Below are 20,808 nucleotides of genomic sequence, written 5' to 3' on the forward strand. Positions count from 1 at the left end.
CAAACCTTTTCTTTCAAAGTCGTTTTGAAGAACTATGTGATTGCATGACGGTTTTAGAAAAACTAATAAATTAATTAAATTGAATTATAAAACCAATTTATAGGAGCTCCCAGTTTTTTTTATTCCTTCAAATATTTTATTAATAAGATCCAAAATATTTTGATCCTCCGGAGGATGAAGAAGGAAAACGGCTGCCTTATAGAACCAAGTATTAGACAAGTCTTTTAGTGCACTTGTTAAAGACTTAAATTGAGAATTTTCTGTTGAAATTCTTATAGAAGCTCTGAAGATCCTTAAGAGAGCGCCACTTTACTTATAGTAATCTCAGTTTTGGAACCAAGAGCGTTATAAGCAAATAAATAGATTGTTGGTTCTATAGTGCCTTACTTAGGGAATTCTACAAGACTATATTAAGAAAAAAAATTGCTCCTTGGGCCGCCACTTAAGGAAAGTTTTTAAGTAAAATCCAATGTATTCCCGAGTAAATTCTAATTTATTTTAGTCACCTTGGCCTACATAGGTGTGCTCCGTCTGCTTCTGTGTCTGCGCTTGTTCAATTCCTGTATAACTTTTTTTAATTAATGTAAAAGAAATATCATCATCAATTTAGTTCCTTATCCCTGTCATCTATGTCTATTGAACAATATCAGATCCTTTCCAACATTCCTATTAAACATTTACTCTTTCTTCCTTACAAATGGAATTTTAACATTATGTCGAGCTTTCATATGCTGTCTGTATACCCGTAAAGTCCATGATTCCTTGTCGCATTGATTACATCTAAAAGGAGCTTCTTCTTTCAGGTGTATCTTTTTCACGTGAATCTTAAAAAAGAATAAAACAGAGTATGTTAATTTTCATTATCATAAATAAGAAAAAAATATTACTACTTTTAATTGCTGGGAATCCTTATAATCTACTTCGCAATATTCGCATTTATGCCTCTTGGATGCATGCCTATCCACATGACGCTTTAGGAATCTTTCATTGGAGTAGGATTTTTCACAACCTGTTACTGGACATTTGAATGGCATTTCGGGTCTTTCGTGTATTTTCATGTGTTTCTGCAGGGATTGGTATTTGGACATCTTCTTGCCACAAATTTCACATACTGGTAAATTTGATTTAGGCTCTAGTCCTTTGTGAGCCAACAGATGTCGCCTTAGACCGCATTTCCATATGAATCCTTTTCCACAAATGTCACATTTTAGGGGACGTTCATTGCGATGAGACATCATGTGCTACGGTAAAATGGGTAAATTTAAATTTGATATAAAGTACTATTTACGCTTAATTTTGATCAACCATGTAATTAGTCTGTACGTTTGGTCGATACTTTTAGAGAAAACGGTTAGAGATAGCAACGTAAGGTCTTAGTCAATCTTTTCATAAGTAGGCCTTTCTAAAAATAGAGAAGATCGGTGCAGAAGGGGCAGAATTAACCAGTGAATGAAATTTTTCTTAGCCTAATCAGGCTGATAAATATTTCAATGAATATAGGGAGGGAGTTAGCCTTTGACATTTCTATCGACATTTTACAGTGCTTTTTCTTGGTTTTTTTTTTTGCTAGACAAGTGCAATGAGAGTGTGGTGACCAACAGATGGCGCCGTGATGAGTGTGAGGGGAAATGAGTTATTGGGCAACGGGACGTGTGTGAAGTTGGCAGAGAAGACGTGAAGTGACCGAGTGATTGGATTGTGGATTTGGAGTGAATAAAAGATAAAGAAGTAAAAAGACAATACAGTGTGTTTTAATGGGATTCAGGGTGCCACAGAGAGAAATCATTACATATTCCCAAACGAATTATGCAAAATCGAATCCCTACTTTAGTCTGACGAATGCCATACAAATACGTATAACTTGCTATTTTGTTCCGACCGGAGCTGCTTTATAGAACCAAATATTAAACAAGTCTTTTAGTGCACTTTTAAAAGACCTAAAGTGAGAATTTTCTGTTGAAATTCCTATAGAACTCTTAAGATCCTTAAGAGAGCGCCACTTTACTTATAGTAATCTCAGTAATGGAACCAAGAGCGTTATAAGCAAATGAAAAGATTTTTGGTCCTATAGTGCCTTACTGGAGGAATTCTATAAGACTATATTAAGAAAAAATTGCTTCTTGGGCAGTGCTTCAGAAAAATATGAAGAAAAGTTACTGTATAATGTCTTTTGACTACAGTGATGGTTTTAGTGGGTGCGTTAGGCTTTGAAACTAATCATTATTGGGCCGTTTAACGCTATTGCTTGAATATAATCAGTGGAAAATTAAGATTCAAAGGCTGCATCAACCACATTCAAAGGCAGATCATATCGGGTGCCTTTGAATATATTGACATCACATTCTCAAGTTCCTCAACAGGAAAAACTGAAGACTTGATTGAGAGTTCTGAATGGGGTACGCATATAGAAGCTCAGTCAACAAGAAAATTTTTTGGTGTAGTAGAAAATACAACTCATTTTGTGTATCCTACAGAACAGTGATGTGCAAGAACCATTTGAAACCGAATAAACGTCAAAATAAGTTTGTTCATGTAGTAGCATTTTGACCACCCAGCGAGCACAGTTAGCAGAATAAAATAGGATTTTCAGCATTTTTTTGCTGAATCGGTCTGCTGGCCAATCAGCAGCTCTCGAACAAAAAGTGCTAAGCAAATACATAAAAATGGCACTGTTTAGCGCTCGCAGTGGATGATGGCAGAACTAAATACTGCCGGTAGATGGCGCCAGGAAGCATTTAGCAGCAAATTTTCTCTTTCATTTTTTTTCTTTTTCTCTCAAAATGTCAAAATGGACTTGGAATTTCCCCTGAAATTATTTATCAACTTGGGGGATATTATAATCACGATTTTTATTACTTATATTATTATAGGAATTATGCTGCGGTATGCTGCCTATAGAGAATGGTCAAATAAGAGTATTAAACATACTCCCGACCAAAAGTGTTGCATTTTTTAGTGAATTGCGTCATTATTTTCCCGAGAAAAAAAATTATTTTTTTCTGAGCAAATATTCAGTCGGGGGTTATAAAATTATTCATTATTTATGAAAAATATGTTTTTTTCTTTTGCAAAAAGCATATTTTCCTCAATTTTCGCAATTAAATATTGGCATCTTTCCTGGAACAGCCATTGATGTATTATGCTCACAGTCGGTCACAACTATTGTAATTGATCTTGAAACAGGATTTTTCTACTTTTTTAACTTTTTTATGGTAAATAAAGTTGCAGATGCATTTAAAAAAAATCCATTTAAAAGTTGTGACTCCCCCACTTAACTCTTTCGCCTCTTTTGGGACTCTGAGTACACAAAGCAGCATATGAATACTTTGTGGAAAACAATGTTTTTTTTTTAATTATTCAGAACTGATAAAAATCCTATTCTTATGAATGATTACAAACTATAAGGATGTCTAAATGTAAAATATTTTTTTGTAGGACCTCAATTAATTTCTGAGCAAAGATATTTTTGATTTAAAAAAAAAAGTGATATTGGCTTGCAGTATATGCTGCGGTCCGGAAAGTTAATGAGTTCAATAATGCCTTTTAAAAATACTACAAAAAAATTTCTATGGATACTACAAAATAAAATATAATTGTTTTAACACAATTTAAGTTGAAAAATTTACATAAAAGCGTTTTTGTTTGTTGCGGCAAATGCGGAAAATATATATTTTTTTATGTTATAAAATGTTTTATATTTTACAAGTGAAATAAATGTATGATTCGTGCACGATGCATATGCATAATGTATATGCTGCACTTTTCTATTTATAAATTTTCGATTATAAATTTTCTAAAGCGCATTTTTACGCAAAAAACTACTTTTATTATCGTGGTAAAATAACAAACCAACAATTATCGTTTTTTTAATACTGTACGTATTCTTTTTTAAATGAAAAATTTATTCAATTTGATGATTCATTTTTTAAATTAAAATGATATGCATTTATATTTTTTAGAAGAGAGTTTTTAAATACCTTTAAAGTCAGGAAAATATGCTAATTTGTTGGAAATCATTTCAAATAATTTTGAGTAGACTGTGTATACGGTGTATACCATTAAATAAAAATTATAGAGGCTCTAAATTTTATATGTTCTTGATCTTCTTGGTATTTCCATTAGGTTCCGAAGTTTTTTCAATATTTCTCGAATTTAGAATTCATTAAATATCAAAATATCTTGAGAATTCCCAAGAATTTCTTGGGTTATTAATTTTCTAAAATCACAGCGGACAAGAATTCTTGGCAATGCAATTTTAATTTAGGTGTAGTATATTTTTTTATAAATGAATTCACAATATTTTTTGATAAAATTAGATAAAAAAATTAAATTTATTGGTTGGAAAAGATTTAAGAATACATATTATTCAAAATATATTATAAATATGATTTTTTAAAATTTTTGTGAATTTTAAATTTTTTGCTTTATTTTTTAATGTCAAATGTAGTTATTGTAAGAATCATAAAATTGTAATAATGGAAAAGGTTAACCTTAGCTTCTACTCAACTCAGCAAAGACAAAAACCAAGTGCATTAAAGTCTCTCACTCGATTGGGGAAAAAGAATAACTTTGACTAATTGCCACTGCGATCGCTAGTGTAACTTCGAGGTCAGCAGAGCTCAGCTGAAAAAATATATGTTTTCAGCTGATTTGAAAAAGCTTAGCATTTGGTGCTCGCTGGGCATTGACGTTGACGTACAAGTTTTATTTGATGTTTGTTCGGTTACAAACGGTTCTTGCATACCTCTGCTTCAGAAGAAAAATCTTAAATTTTGAACATTATTTTTCGTTCAAAGGTAAACCATTGTCCCCTGACTACTCTGAATAAATAGTAATTTGGTTAATATTCTAGGAAAACTATATGTAGTACCCCAATGTCTAATTCCGTTCCTGCCTCATTCTACTCCGGTGTCCACTATATGCTTTGTCTTATACGACAACTTATCATTCATAAAACAACTTTCAAAACCCAGCAATGAAAGTGTTTGACTTGTGTTTCTGAAGGTTTTAGAGGTTAGATAAGCTTTGAGAATTGTATTGAATATCCGATTTGTACAAGCTTGGATTTACTGGAAAGGTCTTTAAATCCTTGACAAGGCTAAAGAAACAGGCGTTTCTTCTATGTCCTGAAACTCTATGAATCATTCCTAATAACGATTTTTTCAAGGTCAAAGGTAAAAATGGTTCTAGAGAGCGTATTCTCAACCGAATATAGCCATATTCGGACTCTTTGGAAAGGTCTTGGAATTTATGATAAATCTGAATAGGTTCCAATCAATTAGGAAGCGGTATTAATTTAGTTATGAACCAATAAGTAATTTTTATTCATAAATAAATTATATTACTTCTAAGTTATTGTGGAAGATTTTTTTTAGATACGATTTTTGTCATTACCTTTTCAAAATGAATTAATAAACATCTTTTTCCACATGTTTCGCAAATTTTCACTCCTTTACTGCCTTTGTCTGCTTCCGTTACACTTGCTGCACTTTCGTGAGTCTTCATGTGATTCATAAATGTTTCTTTTCTGGTAAAAGTCTTATTGCAGCATTTACACTTAATTGCTTGAGGTGGTTCATGGATATCAATTATATGTTTCTGAAATATTTTAGGACGGTTATATTTGGATTATAAGTCTGATAAAAATGCAATTTTACCCTTAGAATGTAGCTATACATAAATGCTTTTTCGCACAAATCACACTTGAATTCTTTAACAATATTATCTGTGTGACGCATTTTGTGCTTTTCAAAGGAATTTCTCCATTTGAAGGTTTTGGAACAGCCTTCAACATCACATTTGTAGCATCTATCACTGCTATGGATAATTTTATGCTGTTCCATCCTTGAGTAATTGGCAAAGAATTTACCACAAAATTCACAAATGAGATTTTTCTCTCTGTGCCTCTTCTTCTTTCCATGAGTTGATATATGCTTCTCCAATTCAGATTTCAGATACTTCTGATTGCAGAAGGTGCAGGTCCCCAAAATATTAGTTACACCAAAATTCTGATTAAAGATCTTCATGGGTTTATCCTCGTATTTGGATTCCTCATCGTAATCCGTTAATGAACCTTCTGGGGAACTATTAGGTATACTAAAGAGCCTTTTTGTTGTTTTGTTATCTTGGTAATTATTAGAACATCCTGAGTTACTGTCTTCGCCTTGGGACGATATTTCGTTCTTAATCTTCCTTTTCTGGCGTAAACCTGATTGGGTTTTGTTAGTAGTAGGTTGTACATACTCATCAGAATTTTGAGTATTGTCCTGAATTTTAAAATCTGTTCTTTTATCGATATCTTCTATTATGTCATATGTAAGGACTTCTTCAGCTTTTACAGATACGACTTCAATCTTAGGATTTAAACAAAAGTAATAAAACAATTTAGTTTATATATAGCTTTTTTTGTTAAAATGTTTTATCGAACCTGTTGGTCAGAAGTTGGATCTTTGGGGTATCCTGAAATTTTAAAAACACTCCCGGTTTCTTCAAATAACTGTATCACTTCTGTCAGGATGTCAGTTGAGAGATTTGGAACACCATTGCGTCTCCCATAGAAATCTTCATAGTTGTTCTTTACAGAAATATAGTTTCCTAGTTCTTGGTAAAAGTGTTTAACTAGGAAAATTCTTTGCTTAAGACTGAACAAATCGAAATGCGTTTTCATCCTGATATCTACAGATTTGTTTATATTTCACTTTGGCCATGAACTTTTATTGTTAAACTGTTTTTTGACATTTCTCGAATGTCTAAATTTGAGGTTATGCCGGTTCTTTGAGTTCGCAAGTGGCCTACTGTGTGTGATTTAATAGGGAATGGGATGTGTGAAATTTATTATTTACAAATCTTTATTTAAAATGATTTTTTTTTTTAACTTTATATAGTAAGGTGGGGTAACTGGATCGTTTTTCGAAGAGTGCTACTTAAACGCGTGTTTTTGGACTGATGAAATTCTTTTTTACTTCTTCTAAATACATAGAATTATTCACTGTTTCATTCAGAAACATAATATAAAAAGAAATTATTAAAACTATTAAAGAAAATTTATAAAGTAATGATAATACTGAAATAAGTCACCATGCACTAACTGGGTCGCCTTATCGCTAATTCACTCTTAATTAAATCTTTGGATTTAAAATACTTTTTTTCATAAGGAAAAAAAACAATAAATGCTTTCAATCAACCACCAATTTCAATCAAATTTTTAGTGAAGAGCCCAGATGGCACAAGATTGAAATGAGTCGATTACACTCACTTATTTAATGGATAAAAATATTATTTTTGCTTTTTCTCAAACTTGCATAGTTATATTATGTTATTGTAGTGACTATATTACGGAAATAAAAATAAAAATATTATTTTAAGTATTTTTTGGTAATTTCCGACGATTAATTCAATAGGTGTGGAAACCGGTGAGCGTCGGGTAAGAAGAAGCAAAGAAAATTTTCAAATTCTTCCCAAAGCTTTCGGCTCGGACTCCAAGCCTTCCTCAGTGGCTGGGGCGGGAAAGAGCACTATTTATTCATCAAATTATTTTACAATAATTTAACTACTTACTCAAATTTTTAGTCTTTTCTTGCTTTGTCAAAGGGTCTTTTTTGTTCACAGGGCATGGGATTTGGGGCACTGCACTTAATTTTCTACTTATTTTTAGAATTTTTAGCAATTTTTCTCTCTTTTTGTGTGTCTTTCTTACGATTTCTTTGTGAGACTATTGGTTAAAAAGTTCAATATTTGAGAACCGTTGTCTTTGGCAGCCGTTGGGGATTTCAAAATGGGCTGAATTAGATCCCCCCCTCCTTTTTCATCATGGATCATCAGTGTATTGGGACTGGAAGTCGCATTCCGCCTCAATTAGGGCGGCATACTGCTGCTAACTTCTCGATGTCTTGGCGTTTGTTTACCAACATAGGGATGTTCCTTTTTATGTGCAGCATTTCTAGGAACATCCTCTTCTCCCTATTACCGTGTCCATCGATGATCCTCACCTCATCAAATCTGAAAATGTGGCCCGTGTTGGCTGTGTGGATTAGTCATAAACGATCCAGATAGCGTAGCGCCCGAATTAGCACACTTGACTGTATAGTTTTTAATTCGATCATGGATGGATATTCGATCTAATGCTGTACTTCAATCTATATTCGATAACAAAAATTTCGGTCCTAGGTTGGGACTTCCTTCAGGGGTTTCAGGACATCGAAAACTTGAATTATTTACTTTCATTTTCAAATAGTATTACTTAATTCACATCAAAAGTATATCTTCAGACTTAAACATCTTTAGTGTATTTAATGCGATGAAAATGCATCATATGACTCTTGAGATTTTGTTTCTGCTTGGTTTCCTTTCCACACAATTCGCATTTGTAAGGATTTTCTCCGGTATGTTGTCGATAGTGAATCTGTGAAATAATTTTGCATAAATTTATGTAAATTTAAGTATTTTTTTAATATAAACTCCCAACATACTCTAAGCGTTCCTTTATCTCTAAAACACTTGCCGCAGTAGTTGCAAGGGAAAGGTCTTTCATCTAAGTGGCATCTTTTGTGAACTGTAATAGAACTGCTGTCTCTAAAGGTCCTTCCACAATTTGGAAAATCACACTTGAATGGTTTTTCACCCGTATGAAGTTTCTTATGGTTAAATAGCGTTTGTATGTTTTTAAAAGGTTTTCCACATATCTCGCAGATTATTTCCTTTTTATCCGAATGTCTCAACATATGCCGCTGAAGGTAATGCGGTAACGAGAAGACTTTCATGCAGATATTGCATGATGTTTCGTACTTTTTCTTTTTAACTGTATCATTTCTATGCTTGTCTTTTATATGCTTCTTCAGCTGATACTTGGAAGAAACCTTTTCCTGGCAATATTGGCAAGATATTGCTTCCTTTTTAATATGTCGCACCATATGAAGCTGCATTCCCCGTTTGGAATTAAATCTTTTACTGCAGATGTCACACATAAACATGTTCGGGATTTTGGCTGCCACCGTCATTGCTATATCCTTATCTTCGTTCTCTTCCTCTTTATCCGATAAAAGTAGTTCGGGTTCTGTCTTAATATGAATTTCCTCATGACTGACACTTGTTGCTTCATCTTGTGTTCCCTGTTTTCCCGTTGTAGTTCTCTCGTGAAACTTTGAGTTATCCTCTTGATTATTTATAGGGATTTTTTCAGAAACTTTCTGGATACAGAATTTATTATCTTGTGAACTTTGAAGAACCTCAGCGGGAGTATTTACTTCAACAACAAATAGTTTGTCAGGCACAGAAATCGTGCTCTGAATAAGAACTTCGATATTCGGCTGAAGAATTTAAACCAAAAATTAATTATTAAGTAATAGAAGTACATCTCTTATCTTAATAGGAGTACATAACTAAAGTATTTTCAATTCTTACCTTTTCATCTCTGTAGAGATATTCTGGAATTTCCTTGATGTTCCCTGTTTCTTCAAACAAATTTATAACCTCAAAAATAATGGAGTCGGTAGGTACATCATCAAATAATTCCCCGTATTCCGACAAATAGTGATTTTGCACATCACTAATATTACAATCGTTCTTATAGAACGTTTTAACAAGAAATATTCTCTCTTGCAAAGTGAAGAGGTTTAAATTATCACGCATTTTTGCAAAATTTACACTGAAGTTTTGGACCGATGAAAATTCTTCTTCTTCACTTTAGGACAGTTTGGTTGACATAAACAAGGGTTCATGAAATGAAGTTCCCGTCACCCGCTAATCGAGAGAACGCTTCACATATCAGTTTCAAAATTTCAAACATTGAAGATTTCTTAACTGAATGATAATAATAATAATAATAATAATAATAATAATAATAATAATATTAATAATAATAATTTATTCAACTTCGTATAACCCCCCGTACCATGCGTCCGCCGCCGTCTCAGCGTTGGTGACCAGCCTCCGAAGCCAAACGGCGGAAATGCTTCTTCACTGGCTGTATAAGCATTCGTTACATATTACTACATACAATCTCATTTTAACAAAGTGATTGATTTCAAACTGACGCAAAGGCACAGGGATACGAAATGAAATTTAAAGAGGGAGCGCGTAGCCAATGGCTGTTTGCGTCCTCTTGGGGGTGCAACACCCCAAAAAAAAAGATAAATTAAAATTAGCTTACAGTCTATAGGAATGCAAATTAAATGAGTTGTAGTGAAACTTAAAATTAAGGATATGGTATAAGTTTAAATTAAGTTTAAATTAATCTGGGAGCTCATGGAGTCCGGAACAGTGCTCCACGAATCAGGGGCGGAACGAGGTAACCGTCAGAACAGGCCGCGGAATGGCGCCCCAGGCCCAACAACACCCAGCACCCATAGGGAAAAACACCCCGACCACCTCAAGCTCCTCCCCCCAGAATTTTTTTTTTTTTGATATCTCAGTCGAACTTTGTGATTTTCTGTGATCTTAACTTTGTTTACAACATTTTCAACGATAGCAATATTAGTAAATGGGAAGTACTGCTACATATAATTTTTTGTATGGTTGTAATTTTTTTTGAGAGACCAAGTGGCAGCCGCTGCCATTTATTGGATTTTACAAAATATTTTGATATTTTTTCTTATATTTTAACATTCGGAGCTTTAAACAACTTTTTTCGGGTGTTCAGAAATTTCATCACCTTGGTTATTGTATCTAAATCTAATGATTTCTAAACATTCGCTGTTTTCATCTTTATTAGAATCATAGACTAATGCTTTTTCATCGAACATTTCACGGTCAAAGTAATTCACAGGATTTTCATTATTTTTCTTCTCAATAATTTTCAAAAACACTTTCAAACTGTTCTTTTAATTCTCTAACGTCTGATTTTTTAATACGCAAGAAAAACCATTGAAATAAAATTTTTAAGGCTAATTATGGTCCAAGAAACTCAAAAATACCATCCGTTCTTCATTATCTCTTTTATGACCAATGAAATAATGATGAATACCAAAAAAAGATAGCAAGTGTTTTATCATGCCTCTCTCTCGTGTTTCGCTCGAAAACTGATCGAATCACAGTTGGCAACCATGGAGAATTGCTCGAATTGCCTGTAATATGATTCAGAAAGCAATTAATACGAACAGTAATATCTTACTCATCATTACTCCACTAGAGTGTACTCTTTCTAACACACGTGATATTCCATTTGAATTTTGAATACTATATACCTCTCTCTCCGGCTTTTCTTAATATTAATATTAATCTTATATATGACACCGCGGTAAGCGCCAGATGAGAAAAAGTGAAGATGACCTGTAGAGTATGAAAAATGTTTAGGTATAAAACGACCAGCAAATATAAATTGTCATGAATGGTTGATTTTTATTAAAAATTCTTGCACAAATCGTATTAGAAATGAATTTGTTAGAGGGCGCCACCACTGACACCACTGGCACCCCTAAAAGAATTATATTGCCAGTGGCCGCCATTCTTTCATTCTCCAACCTTATTCATAGAATAGACGCTCTCAATATCATTCTCACATTTTGTCATAAATAGTTGAAGTTCCATTCTAATAAAATTTATTAAAATTAAATCAAAGTGTTTGGTTTGGACCGGCCACCTCATAACCCTTCGGCGACAACGTGGGATAATTAAATACTAATTTTCCACTTCTCCCGAAGGTACCAAGCCACAACAGAATTCATTATGTTTTTTTTGTGGGTGAATGTTCTGTTATAGCTGAAAAAGAGGTTGGGCACGAGATAATGTCATTTGAGGAAAGGTCACCGAAGACCGGAAGTCGATATCTCTTACCGTTTAAGCTCCAAAACAGTGCAAAGTTGAAAAAAAGTCGATTATATAACTGCTCTCTCTTTGAGTTCGAGCAGTAAAATGAGAAATTTTGAGAAAAAAAGTGGGAAAGCTGAAAAATTAAGTTAATCATTTTTTGATATGATACTCATAGAAACAATTCTTGGCCTTTGAGCAGCACAACTGGAGTCTACACTTTGCACAAATAAACGTACTGTATTTGACGTTTTGCATAATTTGCACCATTACACCATCCGTTGCCGTCATCAAGCCAAATTGGAAAATGATCCATGCCTGTCCAACTCCTTGATTCAGTCGATAGCACGGCTACTTATATGGGTTCTGTAGAGCTGAATAAGAATAGCGCTGTACAGAGGGAAACAAAATCGGGAACAATAACAACAATTTAAAATAATATAATAATAATAATATATGTTTTTTCGAAAAATTATCACTTCGGTTTCCTCATACTAGCCGTCTTCATCCTTTAGTTGTTTAGTTCATGGACTTTTTGAGTAATGTATTTTATCCAAATAATTTCCATTAGACAGGCTGTCCTTAAATTAGAAGAAATTAGACACAAAGTGATAAGATGAAGAAAATTTGAGAGTTGAACAGTACAGAAATTTCACATAATCGAGTGCAATCAATCTCGACGACATAAACAGGCAAGAGTAAATTTCTCCAGAATTAAACTTTAATTTATTTAATGCGATGAAAATGCATCATGTGACTCTTGAGATTTTGTTTCTGCTTCGTTTCCTTTCCACACAATTCGCATTTGTAAGGATTTTCTCCGGTGTGTTGTCGATAGTGAATCTGTGAAATAATTTTGGATAAATTATTGTGAATTTAAGTAGTTTTTCTATTAAAAATTCTTAACTTACTCTAAGCGTTCCTTTATCTCTAAAACACTTGCCGCAGTAGTGGCAAGGGAAAGGCCTTTCATCTAAGTGGCATCTTTTGTGAATTGTAATAGAATTGCGGTCCCTAAAAGCTCTTTCACAATTTGGAAAGTCGCATTTGAATGGTTTTTCACCCGTATGAACTTTCTTATGATGAAGCAGTGTTTGTCTTCTCTTGAAGGCCTTTCCACATATCTCGCATATCATGTCCTTTTTATCCGAATGCCTTAACATGTGTTGTCGAAGATGATGTGGCAGTGTGAAAACTTTCATGCAGATATTGCATGATATCTCAGGCTTTTGCTTTTTGATCTTAACATTTCCATGTTTGGCTTTAATATGTATCCTCAACTGATACTTGGAAGAAATTTTTTCTTGACAATATTGGCAAAATATTTGTTCCTTTTTTATATGTCGCACCATATGAAGCTGCATTCCTCGTTTGGAATGACATGTTTTTTTGCAGATATCACAGATATACATGTCAATTGCTATATCCTTATCTTTCTTTTTCTCGGATAAGGATATTCCCGTCTCTGCCTTAATTCCGATTTCTGTAGTTTTCTCATGACTGACACTTGTTGCTTCATCTTGTTGTTTTTTAGTAGTTCTCTCGTGAGTTTTTGGGCTATCCTTTTGATTACTCGTAGGAATTTCATTAGAACGTTTCAGAATACAATTTCTTTTCTTCGGTAAACTTTGAAGTGCCTCCGATGGAGTGTTAATTTCAACATCAGGTATTTTGTCAGGGACAGGAACCGTGCTTTGAATAAGATCTTCGATGCATCGCTAAGATTTTAAACAATAATTGTAAATTAATACAAAACAATTTCATTTTTATTTTAGTTATACCTTTTTATCTTTTTCGATATATTCCGGGATTTCCTTGATATTCCCTGTTTCTTCAAATAAATTTATAACCTCAAATATAATGGAGTCGGTAGGTACATCATCAAATAATTCTCCGTATTCCAACAAATAGTGACTTTTCACATTTTTAACATTACAATCATTCTTATAGAAAGTTTTAACAAGAAATATTCTCTCCTGCAAAGTGAAGAGGTTTAAATTATCACGCATTTTTGCAAAATTTACAATAAAACTAAGGACCGATTGACTTTGTTTTTTTTTATTGTATTTTACTTTAGGACAGTTTGTTTGACATAAGCAGAGGTCCATGAAATGAAGCTCCTGTCACCCATTGATCGAGAGAACGTTTCCCAGCAAAAAGGTGCAGTGAAACGTATATTCGAATATTAAGAATATTTGAGAAATACATGGGCAATCCGCGACCTAATTATGAATTTGCATAATAAGCAATAATACTTTATAATATTTTTACTTCAGATTTAAAAATAAATCCTCCTGTAAAAATAGCATTATATGCTGATGACACAGCTTTTTACTACTCTAATACAAATCCAGATGTAATCATCAACAAATTATCAAATGCTTGTGCTCAGTACATTGATTATTGTTCTGACTGGCTAATTAAAAATAACATGGATAAATCTCAAGCAATTTTCTTTACGACCAGAAGAGCTAAAAAACGTCTTCCAAATTCGCCCATTCGGATTAAATCCATGGAAATAAAATGGACTAAAGAAATTAAATATCTTGGTATGATTTTGGATCCTAAGCTAACGTTCAAAGATCATATACTATAAATAAGTCATTAAAGGCACTCAAAATACTTTGTCCTTTAATCAATAGAAAATCGAAACTCTCCACTCCCAATAAAAAGTTATTATATATTGTTATTGTACGCAGTATTCTTATGTACGGTTGTCCCATCTGGGAAGTCTGTGCTAGAACGCACAAAAAGAAGCTTCAAATTATTCTAAATAAATTCTTAAAAATTATCTACAAGAAATCATGGGACTTCTCTACAACCAAACTTCATGAGATTGCCAAAACTCCTCTTTTGCAAAACCAAATTTCTAAGATTAATGATAACTTTCTTCTGCAATGCAAAACTTCCCACCACTCGATTGTAAGTCAATTAGCACTTTAAACAGTATCATTTGTATATCTGTCTCGCATTAAATCTGTAAGCACCATATTACCTTGTGCTTAATTTATTTTTCTTAATCTTTTATCTCTTAATACAATTTAAATATTTTTAACAATCTATTAAAGTTGAAGCAAATCAATGATTTGGAACACTTACAATGTAACTATTTTGTAAATGTACAAAAAGTAGCTCAATAAAATATTCTATAAAAAAAATAATAAGCAATAATGTGTTACCTGGTAACTTAGAAAAAGAGGCATAATTCAGTCTTGTATACAGAGTTAAGGAATATAGACGTGAATACAGTAGTCCCGCTATAGGCCATCGCTCTACAGTCCACAATTTATCGACCGTTGATTTCAAAACACTGATTTTAAGTTATGTTATGTTTTTTTAGTACGAGACGGAGTCATGAAATGTTGTCATAATTATTTTAATATTTTTGGCAAACTTTATTGAGTAGTTGTGATGATTGTGATAAAAAGATAAAAATAGAGAAATTTTCGCATATTTCTAAAAAAACTGGGTTTTAACCTAATGTAATTTGGATAGACAAAACAATTGTGACAAAAATGCATGAAATAAACTGAAATCTAATATAATCTAAAATTTTCTTTCATTTATATAGCGGTGACAAATATTAATATTTTTTAAAATGAATAAAATTAGAAAAATCTGTAAGAGAAGTAGGGCATCTTTAAATTGGGGCATCTTTAAATAATTATGATGTAGGTAGACTTCAGTCTTATTCCCACTTTTTAACAGTGTAGAGTTAGTATTGATAATTTCCGCTAGAGTGCGGTGTGGCTGGAATGAGGGGAATTGACGATGGAGAAGGGGAAAAAAATAAAAGTTAGTCAAGAATAAAAAGTGGAAGGAAAAGGACGTATTATTATTTTGTCCCCAGCTCAGAGGAAATTCCTTCCCGTCTACAATGAAATTTTAGGATATAGGTTCAAATAATTTCATATCTCAAATGGTATCGTAAGTGTGTGTGACTTTGTCCTCTGCAGGTGACTTTGACAACCCCCTGTTCGTAAGATTTTCTTTATTTTTAGGACTTAAAGATGGCCTTTACCGATCTCATCTATTATGTCTGATTGATAAAGACCATCCTTAAGTTCTAGAAATAATGAAAAACTTACTAACAGGGGAGCGTAAAAGTCACCCGCACTTACGGTCCGTTGTTATAAATATCTCGATATAATTAATAAATAAAAACTAATTAAACCGGTTTTCAAGATCAAAGTTAAAAGGATTCTACATAGCATAACTCTTAACTAATAGAGGAAACATTGAGTTTGTTCGAAAGGTTTTGGAAACCATGAGAAGTTTGAACTAGTTCCACTCGATTATGAACCGATCACAGATTATGAACCGTTAACTGATTTTAAACCAATAATTATTTTTCATTCTCAATGCGTTTGTGTTACTTTCATGTAAATTTAGTCAAATTTCGAGATGTACGAATCGGTTTGAATGGGTCGAGAACTGGTTACCATAAAAAATAGCGTAGTGGAGAAAGCTTGTAGCTTTCGTCATAGGTTCACCTTTAATTTTGCTATATAAAGACCTCCATATTGTAAACTTTCCTTCCGTCAGAATTCTACCCGCAAACAAAAAAGAACTATTTAAGGATCTTGGAGCTCTTAGAAAGGGGTTCAGGGACGAGACATGAACCTACCACCCGTTCCCCTCTTTCAACCAGATCCTCCCTTTGGTCTGCATGCAGCACGTCCTTATGCCCTAGACCAGAGGTGTGCAAAAACCGTTGAAACCGAATTAACGTCAAAACAAGTTTGTTATTACAGTAGACTCTCGCAAATTCGGCTCTTTTAAGCTCGGGCTACTTTTTAATTTGGGCAGCGGTTACATTTGAAAAAAGTTTGTTGTCATTTTTCAAGTTTGATTATGATTATCAAATGAATCAAATATGCTCAAATTTGGCATGGTTTGTCTTAGTTTTGATGTGATTTTGAATTATTGAGGGATTTTCATGCAATTTACGTTATATATGAGTGTGTAAACTCAATATCTATATGCACATGAATAAAAAATCGTTGCATTTCAAAAATTTTGTCGCCCGAATTTCTGTCTAATTCGGCTGACATTTCGGTCCCATATGCCCGAATTTGAGAGAGTCTACTGTAGTAGCGTTTTGACCATTGACGTACATGTTTCATTTGACGTTATTTCGGTTTCAACGGTTCTTGCACGCCTCTGCCCTAGACACACTTGCGACTTAACTCTTTCGCGTCTTTAGGGTAATGTCATGACTCGGGGAAAAAAGTTTTTTTTGGGTATTTACATTAATTGAAATCTATCTGTTCGTGCACGACATCATAATAGAAGGATGTAAGATTCTTGGCTCATTTTCTCAAGACTCCAGTTAGATTTCAATTAATGTAAATAGCCAAAAAGAAACTTTTTTCCCCGGGTCATATATGACCCTAAAGACGCGAAAGAGTTAAGCCAAGAGATGACTTAGTGGAAAATGATGGAAATGAAGTTTAACCATTATTTCGAATATAATTACGCTAAGCCGTCTCTCGGCTAATCCTTATGTCTGTCAAGGTCCTTACTCATCCGAGTCTAGTCACTAACTAACTCTTTCTCTCTCTCTCTCTCTTGTCCGTCTCTTAATTAATACTCTCTCTCTATTAGGAGGAAAGTGGTCATGCCATGATGTTGTCCCATCATAACACACAGGGGTAGGCCATCTCCATAGATAAAAAGGTAACATCTAAAGATGTCAAATGGATAAATTCCTGCCGGGTTTGGCAGTCGGCAAGTCTGGGGCTTACAATCACGGAAAAAAATCTTTACCCAGAGCGTAAAAAATCTTCTGTTCTCAGTTATGTGCATAACGGATTCAGTGTGTGTCATATTTTCATGTTTTTTCGGTTAAACTTTTTGACCGAGACTGCAATGTGATCTTGCGCTTTGTGGGACAGGATAATGACACGAAAAACATTAATGTATTACTTTTTGGGTAATGCGCTATTTAATAGTAGTAAAACAAATGACTTTAAACAACAAATATTTTTTTGAATTTTTTGCTGGCCTTGGCTATAATTCTAACCACTGAGATTAAAATTATTGCTTAGTTCTTTTACTTTCTCTGTCATGTTTTTTGCCGAGCACTGGCAAATCACCTCATCACCTTGATGCTCTTGAGAAACATCCAAATGTTCGATTTCTGTCACCCCAGTAGTCCAAAATTCTTTGAATCTCTTCCAGAAAAGATCCCTAGATCCTGCCTTGACTTTTTGATCACCTCTTTTAATCCTTCATAGGTGGGGGCCCTCGGAGTCTCTTCATTGTCATATCCGGCGTCTGAAAATGTACAAAAATTGAGGTTAAATAGAAAATCTTTCACTTTTGTGCAGTAACTCTAAATTATTTTATTAACTCACCTTTAAAAGCATTTATTAACTGAGGAAAAACAATCTATTGCAGTACACATGATACACCATCCATTTTCACCGGTATTTTCACAAATTTTTCACATTAAAAAATTTTCACTGTAGTAAATCACATCTTCGTCACAGCAAAAATTTGATTAAAGTAAATTCGCAGAGTGCTAGGACTCCTAGATTTATTTCAATGTTATTCAACATTTTGGTGCATTTTATGAAAATGTATCATGTGACTCTTGAGATTTTGTTTCTGTTTTGTCTCCTTTCCGCAGAGTTCGCATTTGTAGGGATGTTCGCCGGTGTGTTGACGGTAGTGCACCTATTATACAAATGGAACATTAAAATATGTGGGTAATAATTTTTTTTCAAAACGATTTTTAATTACCCTTCTGGTCCCTGTGTCTCTGAAGAATTTCCCACAATAGTGGCAAGGGAAAGGTTTTTCATCTGTATGACATCTTTTGTGGAATGCATATGAATTGGCACTCCGGAAGGCTTTATTGCAATTGGGAACCTCACATTTGTAGGGACATTCACCTGTATGTAGCCTCATATGCATGGTGAGGGTATGTCGATGCTTAAATGCTTTACCACAAATCTCACAGACGATGTTCTTTTCTTCTGAATGTGATTTCAAATGCTTTCTGAGGGTACTTTTGTCCGATAGAGACTTGGAGCAGATGGGACATGTTTGGCGATTTGCTTCCTTTTCCCTTTTAATATCATCCTCATGGTTTTGCTCAATGTGGCTTTTTATTTCTGACTTTAGGATATATTCTTGGCAATATTTGCATTTAACCTTTTTCAATTCTTCCTTATTTGAATGCCGAACAATATGTGATAGCATTCCAGCTTTTGATTTGAATTTCTTCTGACAAATATCACAAGTATAGTCCCCACCATCTTTCTTAGGAATTCTCTTCCTTATTCTTTTGGGTTTCAATGCTTGGGGGTTTATTGAAGTAGGGGATTTCTTTAATTGCTTTTTAGTATCTTGTGGAATAGTTTGATCTGATTCCTCTGAGTGGGATAATTCTTCGTCTGAACTTGTACTTTCTTCAAGAGCTTTGTCACTTTGAGCCAAATAATTTTGCTCCTGTACATCATAAGATTCAATGTAAACTTCTTGAGGTGATTGTAGATCAGAATCGAGATTTTCAGTTTTTATATCTGTAGTTTCTATTTTAATGTCTGTCCATAAATTGCCAACAAACAGTTCAGTACCATCCTACAAATCATTGATAGATTTGCCATAAAGGATAATGCTTGTCTTACTTACTAAAAAGCAATGTTAAACAATTACCTGCTCTTCAACCTTAAAAGAACTTGCAGGAATGTCCTCAGGTATTTCCCTGATATTCCCTGTTTCTTCAAATAAATTTATAACCTCAAATATAATGGAGTCGGTAGGTACATCATCAAATAATTCTCCGTATTCCAACAAATAGTGACTTTTCACATTTTTAACATTGCAATCATTCTTATAGAAAGTTTTAACAAGGAATATTCTCTCCTGCAAAGTGAAGAGGTTTAAATTATCACGCATTTTTGCAAAATTTACACTGAAGTTTTGGACCGATGAAAATTCTTCTTCTTCACTTTAGGACTGTTTGGTTGACATAAGTAAGGGTTCATGAAATGAAGTTCCCGTCACCCTCTAATCGAGAGAACGTTTATTGGCGTGGCGGGTAACGCGGGTATCCGTCTCGACTGGATAAGAGTGTTATGTTAGGAAAGTAATCAAACGTAATATTGAAAGATAGTAAGGAGTAAGGATAGTATTTTTTTCTAACTCCCTATTTTTGAACTCCTTGTCCTTAGTGTAATAAAAACCAAAAGTGTTTCTGGCTATTTCTAAAAAAATTCTCAAAACCAAAGGATTCACAAATTTTAGGCGCAGATCTTCAGGTATGCAGGACAGGTTGTTTTCCCGAGATAAAACGGATTTTTAAAAATTAGTAGCCATATTTAACCAATTATCTTGTGCAATTATTGTGAGTATTCAAACTTGGTTAATCCCAAGAAGATTTTACTTTATTAGAAACTCAGCACTGGTAAAATAATAGGATCATTTTGATTTATTTTTGATCCTTTTAAAATGGATGGATCAAATTTCAAATTTTTTTAGTACTTGAGAACAGTAATGTGCTAAAAACCATGATCATTTATTCATTGGAATAGCACCATAATTGGTTTATTATCTTGTTAAAAAACCGATACTTTTCGAATGATTTCCGGTGATCCATTTATTCTTACCAATGAGTTCGAGCATGTGACACCCAGATAGCTTGAACTGGGGACCTGTCTTGGGATTACGTACTAAGTTCACACACTCACAATACATAATTCATTCTCCATGGGATGCCGCCTTAGTTGAACGGATGATTCAATTGTAAAGGATTGTAGATCGAGTTTATGGGAGTTGAAATACATTAACACAATAAACAAAGGTCGGTGGCATGGTTGATCAGAGCATGTACTTACCATAGCTCAGGGGTTTAGAACATTCACTCAAACACAGAAAAATGTTGACTATAATTTTAAAAATTAGATCTCGGGAACTTAAATTGGACGTGAATTAATGAGGCGTTTATGTTTTGAAGTTCTTAACCTTATAAGGACGATTGGAACACCGGTGTCCCATAAAGAAAATAATTTTACTTGACTATCTAACGTTATTGTTTTCTTATGTTTATATATAATT

At 33.6% G+C, this 20,808-nt stretch overlaps 4 protein-coding genes across 4 annotated transcripts; all 4 read right to left on the minus strand.

Annotated features, from left to right (window-relative positions):
* Positions 1-474: 474 nt before the first annotated feature.
* LOC129803393 (zinc finger protein 208) lies at positions 475-6,794 on the minus strand. The gene is made up of 5 exons (XM_055849884.1): positions 6,428-6,794; positions 5,658-6,353; positions 5,395-5,598; positions 891-1,241; positions 475-824 (listed from the first exon to the last, which is right to left on the minus strand). Exons 1-5 carry the CDS (start codon positions 6,665-6,667, stop codon positions 678-680), a joined length of 1,638 nt encoding a protein of 545 aa, XP_055705859.1. The 5' UTR covers positions 6,668-6,794; the 3' UTR covers positions 475-677.
* Positions 6,795-8,212: 1,418 nt separating this feature from the next.
* LOC129803394 (zinc finger protein 182-like) lies at positions 8,213-9,706 on the minus strand. The gene is made up of 3 exons (XM_055849885.1): positions 9,400-9,706; positions 8,469-9,305; positions 8,213-8,401 (listed from the first exon to the last, which is right to left on the minus strand). Exons 1-3 carry the CDS (start codon positions 9,625-9,627, stop codon positions 8,270-8,272), a joined length of 1,197 nt encoding a protein of 398 aa, XP_055705860.1. The 5' UTR covers positions 9,628-9,706; the 3' UTR covers positions 8,213-8,269.
* Positions 9,707-12,445: 2,739 nt separating this feature from the next.
* LOC129803396 (zinc finger protein 182-like) lies at positions 12,446-14,029 on the minus strand. The gene is made up of 3 exons (XM_055849889.1): positions 13,524-14,029; positions 12,654-13,460; positions 12,446-12,585 (listed from the first exon to the last, which is right to left on the minus strand). The coding sequence occupies exons 1-3, from the start codon at positions 13,848-13,850 to the stop codon at positions 12,469-12,471; spliced, it is 1,251 nt and encodes a 416-aa protein (XP_055705864.1). The 5' UTR covers positions 13,851-14,029; the 3' UTR covers positions 12,446-12,468.
* A 4,224-nt stretch (positions 14,030-18,253) lies between these two features.
* On the minus strand, positions 18,254-19,719 carry LOC129803397 (zinc finger protein 782-like). The gene is made up of 3 exons (XM_055849890.1): positions 19,408-19,719; positions 18,490-19,332; positions 18,254-18,423 (listed from the first exon to the last, which is right to left on the minus strand). Exons 1-3 carry the CDS (start codon positions 19,648-19,650, stop codon positions 18,295-18,297), a joined length of 1,215 nt encoding a protein of 404 aa, XP_055705865.1. The 5' UTR covers positions 19,651-19,719; the 3' UTR covers positions 18,254-18,294.
* Between the last annotated feature and the right edge of the window lie 1,089 nt (positions 19,720-20,808).

This window comes from Phlebotomus papatasi, chromosome 2 (genome assembly GCF_024763615.1).
Source record: "Phlebotomus papatasi isolate M1 chromosome 2, Ppap_2.1, whole genome shotgun sequence".
In the NCBI taxonomy this organism is placed as follows: Eukaryota; Metazoa; Arthropoda; class Insecta; order Diptera; family Psychodidae; genus Phlebotomus; species Phlebotomus papatasi.

Bases quoted from the DNA above. Each gene is read 5' to 3' on its own strand.
- LOC129803393 (XM_055849884.1), bottom strand. From the start codon at position 6,667: ATGAAAACGCATTTCGATTTGTTCAGTCTTAAGCAAAGAATTTTCCTA. The intron at 1,242-5,394 runs GTAATGACAAAA...ATTTTACCGTAG, and splicing joins TATTAATTCATTTTGAAAAG to CACATGATGTCTCATCGCAA. The intron at 825-890 runs GTAGTAATATTT...TTCTTTTTTAAG, and splicing joins AGGATTCCCAGCAATTAAAA to ATTCACGTGAAAAAGATACA.
- LOC129803394 (XM_055849885.1), bottom strand. From the start codon at position 9,627: ATGCGTGATAATTTAAACCTCTTCACTTTGCAAGAGAGAATATTTCTT. The intron at 9,306-9,399 runs GTAAGAATTGAA...TAAATTCTTCAG, and splicing joins ATCTCTACAGAGATGAAAAG to CCGAATATCGAAGTTCTTAT. The intron at 8,402-8,468 runs GTATGTTGGGAG...ATTATTTCACAG, and splicing joins GAGATAAAGGAACGCTTAGA to ATTCACTATCGACAACATAC.
- LOC129803396 (XM_055849889.1), bottom strand. From the start codon at position 13,850: ATGGACCTCTGCTTATGTCAAACAAACTGTCCTAAAGTAAAATACAAT. The intron at 13,461-13,523 runs GTATAACTAAAA...TTAAAATCTTAG, and splicing joins ATATCGAAAAAGATAAAAAG to CGATGCATCGAAGATCTTAT. The intron at 12,586-12,653 runs GTAAGTTAAGAA...ATTATTTCACAG, and splicing joins GAGATAAAGGAACGCTTAGA to ATTCACTATCGACAACACAC.
- LOC129803397 (XM_055849890.1), bottom strand. From the start codon at position 19,650: ATGCGTGATAATTTAAACCTCTTCACTTTGCAGGAGAGAATATTCCTT. The intron at 19,333-19,407 runs GTAATTGTTTAA...AATGATTTGTAG, and splicing joins CTTTTAAGGTTGAAGAGCAG to GATGGTACTGAACTGTTTGT. The intron at 18,424-18,489 runs GTAATTAAAAAT...TTTGTATAATAG, and splicing joins GAGACACAGGGACCAGAAGG to GTGCACTACCGTCAACACAC.